The sequence below is a fragment of the Notolepis coatsorum genome (genome assembly GCF_963971535.1).
Source record: "Notolepis coatsorum genome assembly, chromosome: 8".
Lineage (NCBI taxonomy): Eukaryota > Metazoa > Chordata > Actinopteri > Aulopiformes > Paralepididae > Notolepis > Notolepis coatsorum.
Genome location: NC_140172.1, coordinates 38,679,062 through 38,700,465, shown reverse-complemented (window position 1 = coordinate 38,700,465; position 21,404 = coordinate 38,679,062). Strand labels below are relative to the sequence as shown.

The window sequence follows — 21,404 nt, the reverse complement described above, 5'->3', positions numbered from 1 at the left end:
CTGTCTGAAAACAAACACACCCTGGTTAGTCATAGCTATAGGGTTGAGTACACTGTCATCACTCAAGATTCAAGATTTGTATTTTTCGTGATATGTAACAAGTACAATGGAATGCTTACTCTCCACTCACTCCGTTTAATAACAGAAAACTGTTAATATATGGGAAAAAAACCTGTAATGAATAGTGGAAAAGTATAGTACAGCATTATAGCTGTATACGATGAGTTGAGTTTTATTTTAGATGCACAGCACATTATAGACATTATAGGCAATGTCACTCACTCACTCACTCACTCACTCATTCACTCACTCACTCACTCACTCACTCACTCACTCACTCACTCACTCACTCACTCACTCACTCACTCACTCACTCACTCACTCACTCACTCACTCACTCACTCACTCACTCACTCACTCACTCACTCACTCACTCACTCACTCACTCACTCACTCACTCACTCACTCACGGTTAGCCACTCTGCCCCTGGTGGCAGTTCACAGGCATGGCACGTTGACTTCTGTTTAGAGAGTCTGCCCTCGCGCTTCGCATCGATGACACTGTATGTCATTGTTTAATTAGTATGTTTGTGTGTGTATGTGTGTAGTGTATCTACCAGGTGTTTGTGTGTGTATGTGTGTAGTGTATCTACCAGGTGCTGCAACGCTCTGACCCACCTACTTCCTATGATGTCAGATAGGAACAATCACAGGAAGAGGACAGGAAGGATGTCATATCTGCCTGTGCCTCACTTCCTGTCTCTCTCTCTCTTATGTCCCTTTAGGTTCAAGGTTTAGAGGCTCTCAACAGTAAACAGTGGGGAACAACACTGAAACAACATGCAAGTGTTGACCTGTACTCTGTACAAGATCATGGGTTCCTCCTTTTCTCCTTCCAACGCTAGTTTCTTGACAAGATGAAACAGACAAAACACTATGGGCTAGATCCACAAAGAATGGATTGCACGGAGCAAGTTGCACCCTTACTTACAATTCATTATGAGTTGAAAATGGGGGACCCTGATGTAAACAAGACGAAAGTCTTTCCCTGGTCTGCATCCCCTTAACAATTGTGTGTATTGAGCCGTACTGTATTGTACCCATTCTGCAATCTGTTAATAAAACGTTCATTCAATCAATCAATCTGCACTGTGATTGATTGAATGCAAATTTTATTAACAGATTGCAGGATGGGTACAATACAGTACGGCTCAATACACACAATTGTTAAGGGGATGCAGACCAGGGAAAGACTTTCGTCTTGTTTACATCAGGGTCCCCCATTTTCAACTCATAATGAATTGTAAGTAAGGGTGCAACTTGCTCCGTGCAATCCATTCTTTGTGGATCTGTTCTATCTCATTGCATTCACTTTCAATGAATGGCGTTTTTTTGTGTGGACCAAATCGTGTTTAGAAAATGCTTCTTTGGAGGTAAATTCTGTGAGAGTGTATAGGACCACGGCAGCAAAAACAGAGCATTTCTAGATTTGGACTGTATTCCAGGGATCCAGCTCTCCGCTTGGGGCAAAACTGCACAGTGCAGGTTTGTCTGAAGGTAAACCTACTCAGTGAGTCAGTGTTGTCCCGCCCATGTCCCTGCATGTCTCCCGTAGGTCCGCTGTCCGAGTCTGATGGTGGTCTGTCTGAAAACAGCATCTAGTATAGGAAACACTGGGTTAGGCAGGACACACATCTGGCCTAAACTCTGGAGGTGGCTGTTGAACCGCTGCACATGCACACTGAATAAAGAAGAAGCAGCTTCTGGGTCTCAATACTGGACACCTGAGTGGGAAGGAGACGGTGTGAACTACAGCTTCCAGCATCGAGACTCAGAAGTCTACTACTGGGAGCTGCGATGGACATGCCTTTGCTTTAGCCGGCTACCTTCACTTCCACTGGAATCCAGGTTAGGTGAGCGTCCCACACTCTCGTCTTCCTTATGATAACTCTATGAAATACAGACACATGTACCTTGTCCAGCTCCATCTTCCTCTGTATAATGGGAGACGGGCATCCTTCCACTCCTTCAGTACTGCTGGCCATGCTGCTCACCTCTTGGACCACCTAGAAATAGAAAGAACAATCCTCACTTCCAAGTTCTCTACCCCAGCCTTCAATATTAACTCAGTTCTCTACCCCAGCCTTCAATATTAACTCAGTTCTCTACCCCAGCCTTCAATATTAACTCAGTCCTCTACTTCAACCTTCAATATTAACTCAGTTCTCTACTTCAACCTTCAATATTAAGTCAGTTATCTACCCCAGCCTTCAATATTAACTCAGTCCTCTCTAACCCAACCTTCAATATTAACTCAGTCTTCTAATCCAACCTTCAATATTAACTCAGTCCTCTACTCCAGCTTTCAGTACTAAAGCTGTCATCTACCCCAAGCCTTCAATGCTTAACATCAAAGCTGAACCTCAACGTAGCTGGTGGACGTACCTTGAGCCAGCGCTGGGCCTGCTCTTTGCTCTGTACGGCCAGGACCAGAGGCTCACTGCCGGGCAGAGAGAAGCGCAGCTCATGCCTCTTTTTCCGACCCTCTTTGGGGACATAGATGACATTGCACAGATTCAGCGGGAGCTCCGTATGGGGTGTGCTGTCTTTGATACTCTTAAAGCACTGGTAGAGGGAGAGAAGAATGTGAGGGAGGGGAGAGGCTTGTAAGATAATGTCTTTATCTCGCTGGCCACAACTCTGGTTCTCTAATGGCTCTTTGAACCACAACACTTAACAACAGAAATGGCCTCTACCCACTTGGTACTTTAGAATAGGCCATTTTCACAGACAAACAAAGGTGTAACCATAGAAATAGAAAATGTTATATATGGTTAATCATTCTATATCTATGTTATTATTATTCAAAATTAGTCAAAATGGCTGCTGTGAAATGGCTAATGGCTTTGAAATGGCTTTAGCTACCTGTAGTTTATTGTCACGGACAACAGTTAGCTGCTTAGCCCATTGGCCAAATCTTTTCTTGCGCAGCAGAAAGGCGCAGATACGGCAGTCTCTCATTGGTCCCTCAGAGCTCTCCTCAGCTGTCCATATCTGTGGTTGTTCCCGCCCCTTGGCCTCATCATCCTCCTCTTCATAAGACTCATAGGAGCTGCTTAGAGCATCAGAGTCATTGTCTGGGAAATTAAATAAATTAGGTTGTGACTGGATTGTAATTTATATTGTGAATGAATTGTATTGTTGTGATAAAAAATATATATATAATTAAAAAAAATATAATATATATCCATTTATCCATCCATCCATCCATCCATCCATTGATCCATCCCTCCAACTCACCCACACACATACAACTAGCATCTTCCTCTATCCATGGTTTGCAGTTTTGTACTGTAAGCATATATGACAGTAATGTAAGGTAAACATAAATAAGGGTAAGGTAAAGACACAGTCACACAGGTTTTAAGGTTCTATGATAAATATGAACAAGGGTAAAGTATGAACAGACTCACAGGAGCTCTAAGGTAAGTATAAAAAGGGTAAGGTATGAACAGACTCAAATGAGTTCTAAGGTAAGTATAAAAAGGGTAAGGTACAGACAGACTCACAGGAGCTCTAAGGTAAGTATAAAAAGGGTAAGGTACAGACAGACTCACAGGAGCTCTAGGGTAAGTATAAAACGGGTAAGGTATGAACAGACTCACAGGAGTTCTTGGGAGGCCCATTGAGCCTAGTACTGGGGTAGTTATTGTCTGCATCTTCATAGTAGGCATCTTCCACTGAGTTATTGGAGCCTAGAGGAGAGGGTAGGAGAGGTAGAGGAAAGGAGGAGGAGAGGGGAGGAAATGAGGAGGAGAGGAGAGGAGAAGGGGGACACAAGAGGAAATTATCTTACTGAATTTGTTATCGATACAATTGTTATCATAACCATTAAACCATGTTGTAACTATTATACCATATTAAAACAATTCAACTCTTTTCTATAATCATCCACCAACCCATCCTTTCATCTATGTATCTATCCATCCATCCATCTATTTATCCATCCATCTTCCATTTGGTGGACAACTTTGCACTGCCAGCATGATGCCTGCCTTGCTGAACTGCAGCGACCTGCATGTGTGACGCTGTCCACACAGACAGTATCATGAACAGAGCATTTTCATTGTCTATTTTGCAGAGTACCTCATGTATCACACTCCGTGCCGAATCTCTAGGATGATGCACTGCTGATGCCATGCCATACACAGGCTGTGTAGCTGCTCTAACCTGTTAACATGGGCTGTTTAGCTGCTTTAACCTGTTAACATCACTGTGTGGCTGCTCTAATCTTAACATGGTCACTGTGTGGCTGCTCTAACCTGTTAACATGAGCAGTGTAGCTGCTCTAACCTGTTAACATGGTCACTGTGTAGCTGCTCTAACCTGTTAACATGGTCACTGTGTGGCTGTTTTTTTTTTTTTTTTTTTTTTTTTTCCCTCCATTTTCCTCCGATTTTCTCCCATCCCAATGTTAGTCGTATGCCAATTCCCAGTCCTTTCCTGGTCGCTGCGCACTTACCCCCCACAGTCAGATCATCTGGGAGAGTGGAGGCTACCACGTGCTTCCTCCGACACACGTCCAGCCAATCACAGCTTCTTTTCACCTGGCAGCACGGATTCTCATCGAGAGGGCGTAGCGTGTGGGAGGACCACACTATCCCCCTCGAGTCCTATCCGCGCTTAGCAGGCGCCCCGACCGAACTGTAGGAGTCGCTGTTTACAACGACCCGGACCCACCCCGCCAGCTTCTCCCACCCTCTAATACAGCCAATTGTATTAGTGCAGACGGCCAGCCAAGCTGGTGACAACCCCGGAGCTGTGAGCTGGATTCGAACAGGCGAATCCAGCTCACAGCTCCGGGGCTGGTGACGAACGCAATCTCCGCTCGGCCACCTAACCGCCCCTACTGTGTGGCTGTTCTAACCTGTTAACATGGTCACTGTGTGGCTGTTCTAACCTGTTAACATGGTCACTGTGTGGCTGTTCTAACCTGTTAACATGGTCACTGTGTGGCTGCTCTAACCTGTTAACATGGTCACTGTGTGGCTGTTCTAACCTGTTAACATGGTCACTGTGTGGCTGTTCTAATCTTAACATGGTCACTGTGTGGCTGCTCTAACCTGTTAACATGGTCACTGTGTAGCTGCTCTAACCTGTTAACATGGTCACTGTGTAGCTGCTCTAACCTGTTAACATGGTCACTGTGTAGCTGCTCTAACCTGTTAACATGGTCACTGTGTAGCTGCTCTAACCTGTTAACATGGTCACTGTGTAGCTGCTCTAACCTGTTAACATGGTCACTGTGTAGCTGCTCTAACCTGTTAACATGGTCACTGTGTAGCTGCTCTAACCTGTTAACATGGTCACTGTGTGGCTGCTCTAACCTGTTAAGAGAATCATTAAAGACTCCAGTCACCCGAACAACTGCCTCTTTGAACTGCTGCGGTCAGGCAAGCGATACAGGAGTCTCAAGGCGAGCACAGAAAGACTCAGAAGAAGCTTCTATCCCCAGGCCATCAGGCTGCTAAACGAACAATGAATGAACACTACACAACAACAACCACCAAACGCACATAGCACACACATCCACACGCACACACTCACTTTAAACAAACACACTGTAGCACCCACTCCACACACTTATAGCACACACCCACTTTAAACAAACACACTGTAGCACCCACTCCCCACACTTTATATTTATGGATGAAGGATTGCACTACAACTCGTACACCCTACTGTAAATTGTACCTAAAATTGTACCTCATCCCATTTCTGCTTTGCACTAGATAGTACTGTACATTAGTACACTGCATAGTATTGTGTATTGTATATTATATGGTAACTCAGAACATTGTACATATGTCTATACCGAACACTGTGACCTCATTTTCTTCTTCTAAATTCATGCTATATTATGTTATTATGTTATTTGATACTATCTTGTCTAGCACAGTCTCTGGAGCGTAACAGTAAGAAGCATTTTGTATGAAAGTATTCTGTACTTCTGTATGACAACTATTAAAGAACTAGAACTAACATGGTCACTGTGTAGCTGCTCTAACCTGTTAACATGGTCACTGTGTAGCTGCTCTAATCTGTTAACATGGTCACTGTGTGGCTGCTCTAACCTGTTAACATGGGCTGTGTGGCTGCTCTAACCTGTTAACATGGTCACTGTGTGGCTGCTCTAACCTGTTAACATGGTCACTGTGTAGCTGCTCTAACCTGTTAACATGGTCACTGTGTGGCTGCTCTAACCTGTTAACATGGTCACTGTGTGGCTGCTCTAACCTGTTAACATGGTCACTGTGTGGCTGCTCTAACCTGTTAACATGGGCTGTGTGGCTGCTCTAACCTGTTAACGATAGGTTATGTAGATAACCTAGTTATATTAGTATAGGCTAAGCTCCCGCTCTGAGCCTTACGAGATACTCTATATCGCCTGTGATACCTAATGTATCTCCCACGAACAAAAACACATGCACCCCACCTGTATGGGGCCCCGCCCCTTATGGTGGCACCACCCATATAATCATGACTCTGGTCATGACACACCCTTCCTCGCCAAAAACCCGTCCCAGGAAAAGATCCCTCAAGAGGGAACTCAGGGCGCGCAGAGCGGGAGCTTAGCCTATACTAATATAACTAGGTTATCTACATAACCTATCGTTATATTTCGTATGGCATCGCTCCCGCTCTGAGCCTTACGAGATAATGGGGAAGAGCGGGTGCGAGACCCGACAGATGTACCCCCTGAGGACCCGTAAGCCCACATCAAGGGGTGCGGGGAGCCCTGTCACCCCATCCTTCCTAACGAAGGGGGGGCGCAGTCAACTCCACCTGAATGCGAACAAGAGGGAGCCAGAACCCCTTGAACACACCGTACAGGCGGAACCACGTGTGACTCAACACACTGCGGCCCATACCCATACACTCCCGCTACCCGACCAAAGGACGGGAAGCAGGAAAGGCCACAGACCCCAGAACCGCCTGGGAGACAGAACCCCCGGTCATGTCCATGAGGTAAAACCTTACAAAGGAGCCCGGGGAGGACCATGAAGCTGCAGCACAGATGTCCTCCACCGAGGCCCCACCCAGGAGAGCGGCAGAGGCAGCCACCCCACGAGTGGAGTGCGCCCTGACGCCCCCAGGGGGATCCTGCCCAGCCAGCGTGTAGCAGAGGGTAACACCCTCGCACAACCAATGGGACAGGCGCTGCTCCGACAGTGCCTTACCAGCACGAGCCCCACCGTAACAGACAAAAAGCTGGTCGGTAACCCTGAAATCCTGAGTACGGCTGAGGTAAATCCCCAAGCACGGACTGGACATGACAGGTGAAGGCCCGCATCTAACTCACCAGTGTGAGGAGGAGGACGAAACGCCTGAACCACAATATCCCGGGAGCGGAAGGAACTCCGGATATTCTCAGGCACGAAAGCAGGATTAGGTCGCAGAGTGACACCGCAATCGGTCCGAAAAGACAGGCACTCTGGACGTACCGAGAGAGCACAGAGCTCACCTACGCGTTTAGCGGAAGTGACAGCCAGAAGGAACGCGGTCCTGAAGGACAGCCGTCCCAACGGCGCCCGCTCGAGCGGCTCAAACGGGGCCAAGGACAACCGACCGAGGACCAATTGAAGATCCCAAGTCGGAGCCAAGGAGCGTTGCACCGGCTTAACGCCGTAAGCGCGACAGTGGAGGGAGCATGCGCATTCCAGATGGTAACACCATCAGGATCAAGAACCTGCACCCCTCAACGTACCCGTCCCAACAACTGACCTAACAGATGTATGGGGAAGAATCCCTGGCGGCACGGCATCGGTCCCAGACCTGCCTGGCCATGTCCAGACGCAATCCTCACCCGTCAGGATGAGGGCCGCCCCGCGACAGTACACCTGCACCCACATTCTCCCTGCCGGGGATGTGGGGAGCCCTTAGGCCGCGCAGATGGAGGACGCCCATAGCCAGCCGCCCGCCGCCTGGTGCAGACAGGGGGAGCGTACTCCTCCCTGTCTGTCGATACACGACACTGACGTCGCATCGTCCGTCCTGATCAACACCATTTGTGGACCAGAAGGACCGCTTTCAACACCAACACATTGAACGTAGCGCAGATCGGGCAGCATGGTTTGCCAGCTGCCCCCTACTGCGTTGGCCCGACGCATCACCAGCGAGGGAGGCGTCGGTGAAAACGCGACGTGAGACAGCGCCGTAACCGTCCTAGGACGGAACCTCCCGAGCGTGTTGACAACACGCTCCGAGATGGATGCCCATAGCCCTCCAACCGTTGACTGGGAAGAGGAATACTCTACATCCAGTCTACAGCAACCCCAGGCTGGTAGAGACCTGCCTGGTACGAGACCTGACGATCCACCTTGACCGCGAAGGACCAGAACGTCATCAGGGCAGAACACTCCGTAACCCCGGATGACGCAGAGGCCCCAGTGCGGCCTCCACGCACTTGGTGAAGATGCGGGGAGCCAGAGAAAACCGAACGGCAGCCTCTGGTACTCATACGCTAACCCTGCAAAGGAAGCGTAGGTAAGCCCTAGGATGGAAGATCGGGGATGCGCATACGCATCCTACAGGTCTATGGAGGAGAACCAGACCCCCACCTGACAGTGTTCAACAGGTAGGAGACGATCCAAAAAATGCTGAACCTTCCCATGGGACAGGTCCAGCCTGGGTCTTACACCCCTCCCTCCCGACTTCTCGGGCAGAGAACACCGGGAGGAGAACGCCACGACGATGGCTTGCTTCGTCCACAGAGATTGGATCTCGTCGACCAGAGCTGTCCCTGCTGGAGACCCCGACAACAGGGTCTGTACCAAACCTGAAAACGGGTGGGGTGGACATGCAAGGTGTAAGGCCCCCATGGGTTCCTACACACCGTAGCCCTGCAGTGATATCACTACCACCCCAAACCATGTGAGCTGCGACCACTTGCCAATATTCCAGGAGTGGGAGCACCAACATGATACCTGGCCTGGCGAAGGCGAGGCCGGGGAAGCCCGCACTGTGTGCCTCAAAAGGTTTCGAGCCCCCCTGCTGACAACACTTAAGTTGACAGACGTAACACCAGGCTCAACCAACACAGTTCAAGGTGTGGGAGCCGCTTGACAGCACAACATTCTCACGGACAGACCCAGGCTCAGCCATCAACTGGGTGTCAGCCCCTGTCTCCATGAGAAGCGAAGAATGGGGCCGCATACGCTTCAATGAAGGTTCGCGGCCCGCAGCCAAAGGAGAATGCTCAGAGCCCCGCCTCTGGGGATACCAGAGAGAGGATTGAACGGGGAGCGGGCTGCTCGCGGCAAAATGACGACGGAGTGGTTTACCAACACCGAAATCACCCAAAATGGCCGATCCCTCGGCCGCCAAGACTGTCGGCCTCGCGATACCCTGTCGATTCTCCAACCAGGGCACCACTGGCGGGGGAAACATGGCCGCCTGTCGAGGGCCCCGTCATCGCCGCTGACGAGGCCGTGCTCTCTCTTCTTCTGGCTGCGCGGTGTGAGGCGGTGTAGGGCCTAGGACAATACCGCCCGCGCTCCAGCAGAAGACCAAAATCCCCTGCGGAGAGGGGAACCCTGAGCGGTTATAGCTTGCGGCTGGGTCAAAGCTAATAACGTCAACATCCTCGACGGAGTGGTTTACCAACACCGTGCGCGATGTGTCGACGTCGGCCGGCCCTCAAGGCCCCTCCACCAGACACCATCTCGCCAGGCCGACCCATGGTGTCGGCCGGGCGGGGCATTGTTTCAATATATCAAAAACAAAGGACTGACGTTAACATGGAGCACCAGTGGTGATTGCAAACAGCACCCTCCACTGTGGTGTGGACCATGAAAAGGTTAAATGAATAAAAAGAGCTAAACCACAAAAACTGTAGAATGAGCAAACCCATACACACAAAGTTTAAGGGGAGACGGACCAGACCCGTCTTCATTCAAAATATTCACAACAGAACACCAGCCCTAGTTTAGCCCATTTACCAAAAAAGGTAAACAAAGCCCCCCCCCCGCACTACTCCCCCAGTATACCGATTGACCGTCAGTATGAATGGTTTGAGAGGAGAGAAAGCTGTAGCAAGACAGACCTTCTCATAGCAGAGTGACAAAATGAAACAATAGCCCCCTACACAGGGCCGCCCCAGGAGATGGGGGGCCTCGCGTCTAAAAACGCACAGGGCCTCACATTTCTCCCAAGCGGCCCTGCCCTTATACTACTGCAGCCTAACGCCAGGCAATGTGGAACCCAAGACAACAATTGCCTGTGCACAGACACGCAACATGTTTACCATGTCGGCTGGACCCATAGCCCCACTACCCGACGCCAACCCAGATGGGAACACCGTTCAACAAACCCCGCCGGAACACAAGGTAATACCTGGCTAGAACCTAGCCACGACCTACCCCGTTGTCAACCCATTTACCCAAAAAAGGTAAATAGAACTCAAAACCCCACAACAGCTACCGACTGACCTTCATTGATGAACCGGGCAAGAGGCGGGAGAGTGACAACATCTCACGGCGGAGACATTAAAACAGCATAGCAATTAGCAGTAGTGATAGCATGCGGCAGTAGCGATAGCATGTTAGCATAGCTTTAGATGTTTTAGCAGCACGCCCAAGACAGCTTGGAAACCGTTCCCTGCAGAGAACGTTCACCAAACCATCTTGCCCCTGGCGCCAACACACAACAAGGTTGTGTTAACAACACAAACCAGCATTACTAACACTAATACCCATGCCTGAAGACACAGGGCCTACCTGAGTACAAGCTGGCCCGACAGCCAGCCTTGTACAGCTGAACCTCGATGTGCAGTCATCAACCGAGGAACATCACAGGCCCGTCGTGTCGCCGAAAACATGCGTCGAAGATGCCAGGGGCCAGCAACCTCCGGTAAGCTTCCAACATTATTAATCTTCCTTAATCTTTTACATTCCGCTAGCTCGCATGGTGCAAGCATCCAGTGCGCTGGGACGAAAATAGAGGAAGGGTGTGTCATGACCAGAGTCATGATTATATGGGTGGTGCCACCATAAGGGGCGGGGCCCCATACAGGTGGGGTGCATGTGTTTTTGTTCGTGGGAGATACATTAGGTATCACAGGCGATATAGAGTATCTCGTAAGGCTCAGAGCGGGAGCGATGCCATACGAAATATAACATGGTCACTGTGTGGCTGCTCTAACCTGTTAACATGGTCACTGTGTAGCTGCTCTAACCTGTTAACATGGTCACTGTGTAGCTGCTCTAACCTGTTAACATGGTCACTGTGTGGCTGCTCTAACCTGTTAACATGGTCACTGTGTGGCTGCTCTAACCTGTTAACATGGTCACTGTGTGGCTGTTCTAACCTGTTAACATGGTCACTGTGTGGCTGTTCTAACCTGTTAACATGGTCACTGTGTGGCTGTTCTAACCTGTTAACATGGTCACTGTGTGGCTGTTCTAACCTGTTAACATGGTCACTGTGTGGCTGCTCTAACCTGCTGGGCACACAGCACAAAGCAAGATGTTCTCTCACTGCACACACACTGCTGAGGTAAGTACACAGAGCCCCTATATCTACATCAGGGGTGGGCAACTTTGTATATGGTGAGGGCCACTAAATTTCCACACTCAATCTGGGGGGCCGCATTGTTTATCAGCAGTCCCGCCAGTAGTACCCCATCACTCAAATAGCCCATAATAGTCACAGATGTGATAAATAAGGCATATAAACTATTATAATTTGTTGTAACTTTGTTTTTATTCCATTTAAGGCGAGACACTGCAGGTGAATAGTCAAATATACTTTTTTTGTTGATTTTGAGATTTTGTTATATTTTTCTTCCTAAACATGTCTTCTATGAAACTAGTGACAATAAAACGTCAATAACACACATTTAGTTGTTTATTTTACATCATTTTGCCTTATTGCATCCATAAATGTGCACATATTTAATGGAAAAGTGCCTCATTTGCATATATAAACATACATTTCAGAAAACTTACAATATATTTTTTCTTAGTTTATATGTACATAACAAATTGGGAAAGTTTCATAGTGATATCTATTCAAATATTTTTTGCCTATTAGGGGGTACTACACTGTACTACACTGTTTGTAGCCTGTGTGTAGTTCTGTTCAGTTCAATAACATCATTATTATTATTATTCAGTTATCAGGCATGTGTTTAGGTTGTCTATTACTAATGGTTTGATTAGGTATTGTGTTTGTAAATATCTGTTTAAAAAAAAAAAGTATGGCATTTTACAATACAGAACTTTGAAGGCGTTTTCCCAAAAATGAGTTTTAAGAGTTTTTCCTCATACTCTGAGCCAGAAATCTCCACTTCAGTAGCACTCACATACACCAAACCTTCCAGTTATATTCATATCTATGTTCTGAAGGTATTTACAGAAGGGTTTGTTGATATCGCATTCATACCCTGATTTATATCAAATTTTATTCCTAAAAACATGGCGAAATATGGAATTTTACCATAAAAATGGACTGAATGGAGTATTTTCTGATTTATGGAGTGATAAAAAGAGATATCCAAAATCCCCTCTGTAATAACCTTTGGCTCTAATATGTCAACAAAATGAAACTATAATTTTGAAAATGGCTTTATCCAATGTTCAGATTTCTGTCCTGGAATTATATGCAAATTAGTGCATATTTAAGTAGATCATGCCTCATTTGCATATTTAAACATACAATTTCAGAAAACTTGTAATACAAAAAAGTCTTGTCTTAATATAAGTAATCAACTGGGGAAGTTTCATTGTGATATCTATTAGTTAATTTTTTTACCCTATTCACCTGCAGTGTCTCCCCTTAAAACGCATTTAGTAATGCTTAATTTCAACTTTATGAATTTATAAATACAGCTGAATTTGAAAGTATTGCTGTGTAACCCAAATATACAAAAATGACAAATTATAATTAAGGCTTCTATTAAAATAAATGTATGAACTTAAAGCCCACTGCTCAACAAACACAAAGCAGCATTCCTGCTGCATTTCACTACAACAGTAAATCAAAAGTGCAATAATAAATGATTTTGTTAAATGTATAAACTTTTATCCTGCTACTAAACAAAACATTCCTGAGTGCCTCCCATTGACCCTTTATCAAACTGGCATGACATTCACCCTCCCCCCACAGTGGGTCAATAATGGTTCTGTCTTTAATGAGACACTTGTGGTCTCTCCTGTTGGCGCACAATAGAAGGAATGTCAACTTCAATGTTTGTGCATGCAATCTGCATCAGATGAAATAACATTTCATTTTTGTGTGTGCACATCCGTGCGCGTACTTCTGCTCAGAAAAGTGCTGGGACGGCGTGGTACCGCGTGGCATGACCACTGCACCCCTGATTATTAGTGACCCACAATAGATGGAAATTATGTTAGCGAACTTACCTGATGTATAATGCAGTGCAGCATTGGACACTCAACGCCACTCTGCCTTAGAAGCCCGGCGAATCCTGTGTGTTTTCCTTTCATTGCGGGTGCTCCATCGGTAACAACAGCGGACAGTTTATCAAACCCCCCATATTGCTGCACAGCACTTTCAACAGTGTTGAATATGTCCACACTAGGGCTGACCCCTATTAGTCGAATAGTCGACTAATGGATCGAAAGGAGCCATAGTCGACTGCCAACCTCTTAGTCGAATGCAAAAAAGAAAAAAAAAATATTATAATTTCTTTTTAATTTATTATAATTTTTTTATATTGGCCTGGTGCCGCATGGAGTGTCGGTGAGGGCCGCATGCGGCCCGCGGGCCGCCAGTTGCCCCTCCCTGATCTACATTAACACTGGCAGTGTGTGTGTGTGTGTGTGTGTGTGTGTGTGTGTGTGTGTGTGTGTGTGTGCGCACGTGTGTGTGTACTTACTGTTTATTGTAGTTTTGATGTACTGAGGGGCGGAGCCAGGGTCCAGAGGTACCGCCTCTTCATAGTAGTCATCAGGAAGAGGTGTGGTTGGCAGAGGTGGGGGCGTGTCTGTTGGTGTCTGGGAAAACAATCACAACCCATGGTTTAAATGAATAAACGATAAACATATAGACCATAAAGAGTGTGCAGTTATTTTTATTATCTCTTTGCTTGCCTTGCTTGTTTGGTTGTGTTGCCGACTGTTTTTGTATTGTCTTGTCTTTTTAATTTCACTTATTAACTCACTTATTAACTTTACTAAATGGCGCCAGCCGCTGGCGGCCAGCGCTATTGACAATTTTAGCGATGTTTGTAGACCCATTGTGTGTTCTGTATTATAGCTATGGATACAATAGTATGGATCATTTGACAGGCATTGTTCATAATCCATTACTGACTAATTACTTCATTTCTACACACTAGTTTGTTACACGCTACACGCTAAACATCGCCCCATTTCCAGAATAATCCAGTCTTTTTCCATAGAATGAATGAATGAATGTTGGTGGTGGTCGGAGGGGCCATAACTTCCGTAAGCGATGATTATTCGCCACGCTTCCGTGAGTCTGCCTCAGGGCAGCTCTGGCTGCAATTGTAGCTTACCACCACCGGTATGACTGTGTATGAACGAATAATGGACTCTGTGAAGCGCTCTGGATGTCATGAAGAGCGCTATATAAATCCAAGCAGAGATAGATCTCGAGATATGACACATTATATGCAATAAGCCCAAATCGTTCTGGTTGATCGCCTGAAGCTCCAAATACTCCCAAATCAAAGGTATATACCATGTACATATGTGCATTCACAAAATCATCAAGGGGGTGGGGTCGTTTTAACTCAAAACTGTGATCGTGTTTGTCAAGCATGTTTTACGTCCGGTACAAAACTGTGATCGTTACAAAAACATGTTTCAGGTTCGGTAAAATAGACATAGAATATACCTTACCTTAGCCAGAAGGTATTCCAAAAAGAATAATTCCAAGTGATCGCATCGCCATCGTGATTCCCAGTGTATATATCTATACTCGTTTATATGGGAAATACGCTTCAGACAACAAAATCTCGAGGCGATCGCTGTCTCTCTCTGTTCAGGCAGGAGGAGGAGCCCTTGCACAAAAAAATTAAAGAAAGGAAAACGTGTATCCATTCCACACCAAGCCATTCCAGTTCAAAGGTAGGCGATACTGCCACCTGGTGAGATTCGATCAGCATTGCAATTCCAACGTAGGCATATGAATCAGAGACACCTAGATGGTTCCGGCTGACAGTATAGAACGGGGATCAAAGGAAAATATCAAATGAGAAATCTCGGGTTTTGGCGTTCAACACATGGCGAGATAACCTGAGAAATCTCAGGTATGGCAGAGAAAGAGTTAACATATGTGTTTTTTATTTGTGTGATTGTGCTTGTTTCACTGGAGATAATCGCTATGTCCAGGTGGTGCTGACAAAATATCAATAAAATACTTATTATAAAGAAAATTATAAAAAGAGTGTGCAGTTCTGAAGTATCTTGTTCCTCATGGCCCGACTTCATTTGAGTCAGATGATCTTCTTCTCATTATGTAGGGGAAACTGACTGTTCTCATTTGTATACCGCCACCTAGAGGCTCAGATCTATTCTGTAATGAGGTTACTGAACCCCATCCCCCTATAACAGCGCTTTTAAACCGCCCGGGCTCCGGTTCAAGCTCCAGCTCCGTTCTGAACCCTCTGAACCTTGGTGCTCTCTGGCGAACCACCCGGCGTTTACACCCATTTAAGCAGAACCAACATTCCACTGTGTCCGTCATCAACGGAGGCGTTACTCAGGTAATGCGTAGAGAGCGAGCCTCAGCGCGAGAGCGCACACACAAAAGCACACACGCTGTATACGTTTGAAATTAATCGTTCCAGCAAAGTATGCTTCTATTATTCGAATGACTTGTTTTAATGGGTATCATATAGTAGTAAGTCCTACTGTAGAACATGACATAATAGCATGATATCTGATTTATTAATGCCAAATAATGGACGACGACCGCAATTGGCACTTGAAAAGTGTAAATGATGGATTAGTCAGTAGCAATTAATGACGGCCTGTTTAGTTCAGCTGGTTAGTGCACTGCCTGTGGAGCGAAAGGTCCCAGTTTGAATCTCTTGCTTACTTTTCTTTTTTTTGTAACGTTAAATAATGTATCGACTCTGGTGTCCCAGAAAGGACAATAACACCACCTTATGCATACTGCACCTTATGTGAATACTGTGATACTGTGAATACTGTATATTTCAGTTGGTTAGATAGTCAATATAATTGACTTATTTGTTTACACTGCTTGTGTTGTTTTTACTACCTGTACCCCCCCCCATCCCCCATGCTGCTATGATGCCTGAATTTCCCCAAGGGGATCAATAAAGGAATATCTTATCTTATCAACCAGAGTGGATACATTTATTAACGTTACAGAAAAGAAAAAAGTAAGCAAGAGATACAAACTCGGGACCTTTCGCTCCACAGGCAGGGCACTAACCAGCTGAGCTAAACGGGCCGTCATGAATTACTACTGACTAATCCATCATTTACACTTTTCAAGTGCCAATTGCGGTCGTCGTCCATTATTTGGCATTAATAAATCAGATATCATGCTATTATGTCATGTTCTACAGTAGGATTTACTACTATATGATACCCATTAAAGTCAGTCATTTCTGGAGCATTTCTTTATCCACTCTGGTTGGATGGTGTATTGTACTCGCAAATCGCTTCCTGTTGAATGAATCGGTTGAGTGCAATGCCGACTCTCTACTTTCCCCGTCTTCACAGCCTAGAATATGACACGCCCACTGATGATGTCACGGTTTGCGAGGAAAAACCAACTATTTTCCGGTGCCAGCTGAGCACCTATTTGTCACATTCTGAACCAATGAATCCCGGTCTGAATGCGCCGGCCGGTGCGAGATTACGTTCGGGAACCGGCTCCAGCACGGAGCCTGGCCGGTGTAAAATGGCTAGAGTGGCAGTAATGTGTATAATTCAGCGTTCCAACCACCACTGAATCTCAAATGAGGAAGAAGCAGTGTTGTCTTCTGGATAGAAAACAGGTGGAGTTTTCAGAATTTGCCTCTAATGGTGCAGTAGCAGTGGGGACGCTTTGGCTGTACTGTGTAGATAGGAACTGCCCCCTCTAGCTTTAATCTATTTGGAATAAACAGATAACAGACTGACACAGACAGACAGACAGACGGATGGACGGACGGACAGACAGACAGACAGACGGACGGACGGACGGACGGACGGACGGACGGACGGACAGACGGACGGACGGACGGACGGACAGACAGACGGACAGACAGACAGACAGACAGACAGACAGACATAACTTACAGACATAACTTACAGATTTATTTGGATGTGACTTTTCTTCCTCTTCTTTCTGCTCTTCAGGAGATGTACTGAGCATGTGCAGATCACAGTCTGATGGGGAATCAAGGCAGATATCATCATCACCGCCATCATCATCATCATCATCATAACCACCACCATCCTCATTGAAACAAGCTTTATATATGGACCCCCCCCCCCCCCCCCCCCGCGCCCCGCCCCACTGTAGACGACTGCTACCCCTGGGACGACACAAGCACTGTCTCGCCTCTACTCACCAAAATCTTCAAACAGAGCCTCAACAAAGCTGGTGCCGTTGCCATAGAGACAGCTGTTCATGTAGAGGTCTGATCCATTCACTGTGGAAAAGATCAGAAGGTTCACACAAAAGATGGATCAGTCATGTCAGATACGGAGTATGATCCAGACCTACAGAACTGCACCTAAAGGTAGAACATCATTAATACAAACCTGGCAGGCATGGAAGTTGTTTAGGAGAATTAAATGTTTGTAACTCCGAAATGTATTGACATTTTCATACCAAAAACTTAAAGGGTAAGTTCAAGATTTCGGACAAACAACAACAATTATGTTGTTGATTAGTAGTGTCCTTTTTTTGTTTTAATTATCTTTTTCCCCCTTCTTTTCCGTTTTTCTCCCCTCCCAATGTTAGTCGTTATGCCAATGCCCAATCCCCTTCCTGGTCGTTGGGCACTCTACCCCCTACCGTCGGTCTGGGAGGGCGGAGAGCCGGAGACTATCACATGCTTCCTCCGACACATGTGTACCCAGCCCACCACTTCTTTTCACCTGGCAGCGCAAACTCTCACTGGGAGAGTGTGGAAGGTCACACTACCTCCCTCCAGATCCTTCCCTCGCTGTGCAGGCGCCCTGACCGAACTGTAGGAGTCGCTGTTTACAACGACCCGGACCCACCCACCGGCTTTCCTCCCGCTGACTCTGCCAATTGAGCCAGTATGATGGCCGGCCAAGCCGGAGGCAACGCTGACAGCCGGATTCGATACCAGTGTCTCTCGCGTTGGTGACGAGCGCTTAGTCCGCTGCGCAACCCAGTAGAGTCCTTTCTCAGCACAATCCATGCTGTTCATCATACAGTATACCTGCAGCTCCAGCTTGCTAGCCACAACAGTTAATGAGACCACGTTCCAGTCTGTATAAGCCCTGAAATGGCCTAAAGGTGAGAGAGAGAATGGCTTATAGCAAGATTTAATGATTTTAGAATATTTCAGTTAATGAAATGAAATACTTATTATCCAGTTAGTTTTTATAGAAGCCAACTTTGCTCCGCTATGACCAGCTCCAGGATTAGTTTAACTGTTTTGTGACAATCTTAGTTGACATTAGCTGCTAACGTTAGTTTAGGTCATGGATTTGTAATGTCCTTCCATCACTTGCTTTTTTTGTCATACGAGAATGACTTGGCTAGCGATGTCTGCGTTGTGGTTTTTCGTTTAGCACCACCTGTGGAGGCTTTTGTAAACCCAGTGCAGTGTGATGATGGATGAAGCAATTTTTTTTATTTTTTTTTATAATTTTTTTTTTATTTTTTTTTCTCCGATTTTCTGTTTTTTTCTCCCCGTCCAATTTTTTTTTTAGAACTTTGACCAGTCAGCTGGTTCTTTTTAGCGTTTATCGCTTTTTCTGGTCAAGCATGACCGACAGAAACAGGTTGAATAGGATATAGATCGGGGGAAAGACACTCTGAGAAAATACGGCGAGTCCGGGAGTCGAACTTGTGTACCCCAGATCCGTGACGCGCACGGTTGTCCCCGATGCCGGAATAGCGCCGAGATACGCGGTGAGCTACTCCCCTACCTGGCTGCTGTATGCATGTTCTCCTACGAGTCGGTACAAGGGCGTCCCGAAGCCGACCGCACGTTTCCTCCGATGCGTGTGGCGACTGCCAGTGACGTCTTTTCACTTGGCAGCGAGGACTCTCATTGGTGAAGTGTAACGCGTGGGAGGGCACGCTATCTCCACCAAGTCCTGCCCCCGTTGAGCAAGCGCCGAGACCTGACCTGTAGGCGTCGCTGTCCACAACGCCAGATTCCCACCCACCAGCTTCCCACCCCCTAATACTGCCAATTTTATTAGTATGAACGACCAGCCAAGCTGGTAGCGACGCCGAGAGCTGGGCTCGAACCCAGCATCTCCTGCATTGGTGACGAGCGCAATCTCCGCTACACCACCTGACCGCCCCGAAGCACATTTATTTTGAACTAATTATTTGTTGTTGTTATTTGTCATTGTTATATATACCATATATACCGTTTACCGTACACATTTCTAAATATACTGTGATATAAATGTTATGCCATTACCTACGTGGTCATCCCTATGTTCCCCGGGTTCTATGTTCCCCGCTCCCGAAAAAAGGGTCCTATGTTCCCCAGGTCCTAGATCAGCCATTCTCAAACAGTGGGCCAGTGAGCCAGTGAGCGCCATCGAGAGTGGCAGCCTAACCTACTGCCAAAATCAATGCTTAAATTTGTGTGTTAGTAGTCGCCGCAACGAACGGTAGAATTTCGCCGGCACGGAAACAAGATAAATGGAATTGAGAATGTTTCTGGAGGAAAGACAATAATATTGTTGGCTAGGTGGTAGGCTATTGATTGCGTGTGTATGGTTCAAACGTTAAACTTCTATTCCCGTGGAACATAGGACTCTTTTTATCGGGAGCGGGGAACATAGGACCCGGGGAACACAGTACGCTCCCTTACCTACCGCCCACCCCTATTTCACGTCTCATTGACTTTGCATTAGCTTTGTGGCTAGCAAGCTGGAGCTGCAGGTAAATCCTGAACTTACCCTTTAACCAACAAAAAACAGAAGTGTGCATGGAGGTGCACTCTGTTCCACATGTCATACATGCACATACAGTTTTAATATGCAGTTTGAATATGGATCTCATAAAATTGTAAGCATTGAAACAGAACTGAATTTAAATGAAAATAATAAAATATGAAGTCTAATTCCTCCCTCTATCCTTCATGGCATATCTGACAGGATATTTGGAGAGAGAGTTAAAAGAGAATGACATGGCTAATAACACAGATTCATTCCGCATGCGCTTCCATTCATTTGTGCCAAGCTAGGCTAGCTTGCAGTCGGATAGCTTTCTACTGAACACACAGAGAGGAAATAAATTGGTATCTATCTTCTTGTTTGACTCTGGAGAAGATGGTAAGCGCATTTCCCATAATGTTGGCGGGTTCCTTTAAGTCTGGAATGTCATACAGGTATATGGAGCAACGAATGAAGTGACACAGATAAAGTGTGGGTTAACTACTGGATAAACTATTATGATTTGAATGTAGTTAAACTACCACCCAAGTGACCCGACTACTGTCAAATGTAGTACAACTAGTGTACATAGGTAACTACTCCACAATACTGCTAGTATACATGAAACACAAGAAAGCCTCCATCTTTCTTCTCATGATCCTCTTATGTCCTCATTCTCTCCCTCTAATCTACTAACCTCCTCCCTCATTCTCTCCTCTAGTGTTAGAGTATGAGGCAATGAGAACACTCTACTGTTCACTCATTTCATTGTATCTTAGTTATTGTGTTTAAGTATGGGGGAATACTTATGAGACTAATATAAAAACATTATATATACTATATGTAGCAGTCTGGAAAATATGGTATATTATTCAGAACTGCTGACTGTGTTTATATCCCTTTTTGTACACAAAGACATTCTAACTAGTGTCATTGATTCACACGAACAATGACACAAACGCCCCGTCCAAAGAGCATGTGAATACGGATCATAAATGACAGTATTGATTCATATTTTACAGTACGTCCCCCTTGTGACTGGCAGGCGGGACCAGCAGGGGGCAGTAGCAGGCAGAGAGTGGCGGAGAGAGCTGAGAGATGATAAAGGGAGGAGCCGAGCGGAAGTCGTTCTCTTCTCGGCAGTGAACTTGACCACGAGAAGTCACGTCTAACGGGGGAGCTCTAGACAGCCCCGTTGCTGACGTTTATGCCGGAGTGCCCCGTGGAACAGCGACGGGTGATAGGAAGTACTGGCTAGTGGAGACGATATCCTAGCAGTACCAGTGTTATGATATT

The 21,404-nt window shown here is 46.3% G+C and overlaps 1 protein-coding gene across 1 annotated transcript in view; it reads right to left on the bottom strand.

The window, feature by feature from the left end:
• Window positions 1-21,404, bottom strand: part of afap1l1b (actin filament associated protein 1-like 1b) — a 71,887-nt gene that overhangs the window by 9,519 nt on the left and 40,964 nt on the right. The window contains exons 3-11 of the mRNA XM_084320827.1: window positions 17,582-17,662; window positions 17,320-17,396; window positions 13,901-14,018; window positions 3,666-3,755; window positions 2,926-3,137; window positions 2,446-2,625; window positions 1,974-2,066; window positions 1,568-1,658; window positions 1-4 (exon numbers count right to left, since the gene is read on the bottom strand). The exon at window positions 1-4 is cut by the window's left edge and continues 155 nt beyond it. Coding sequence (XP_084176953.1) covers window positions 1-4; window positions 1,568-1,658; window positions 1,974-2,066; window positions 2,446-2,625; window positions 2,926-3,137; window positions 3,666-3,755; window positions 13,901-14,018; window positions 17,320-17,396; window positions 17,582-17,662 — 946 coding nt within the window. The remainder of the gene's footprint in view (window positions 5-1,567; window positions 1,659-1,973; window positions 2,067-2,445; window positions 2,626-2,925; window positions 3,138-3,665; window positions 3,756-13,900; window positions 14,019-17,319; window positions 17,397-17,581; window positions 17,663-21,404) is intronic.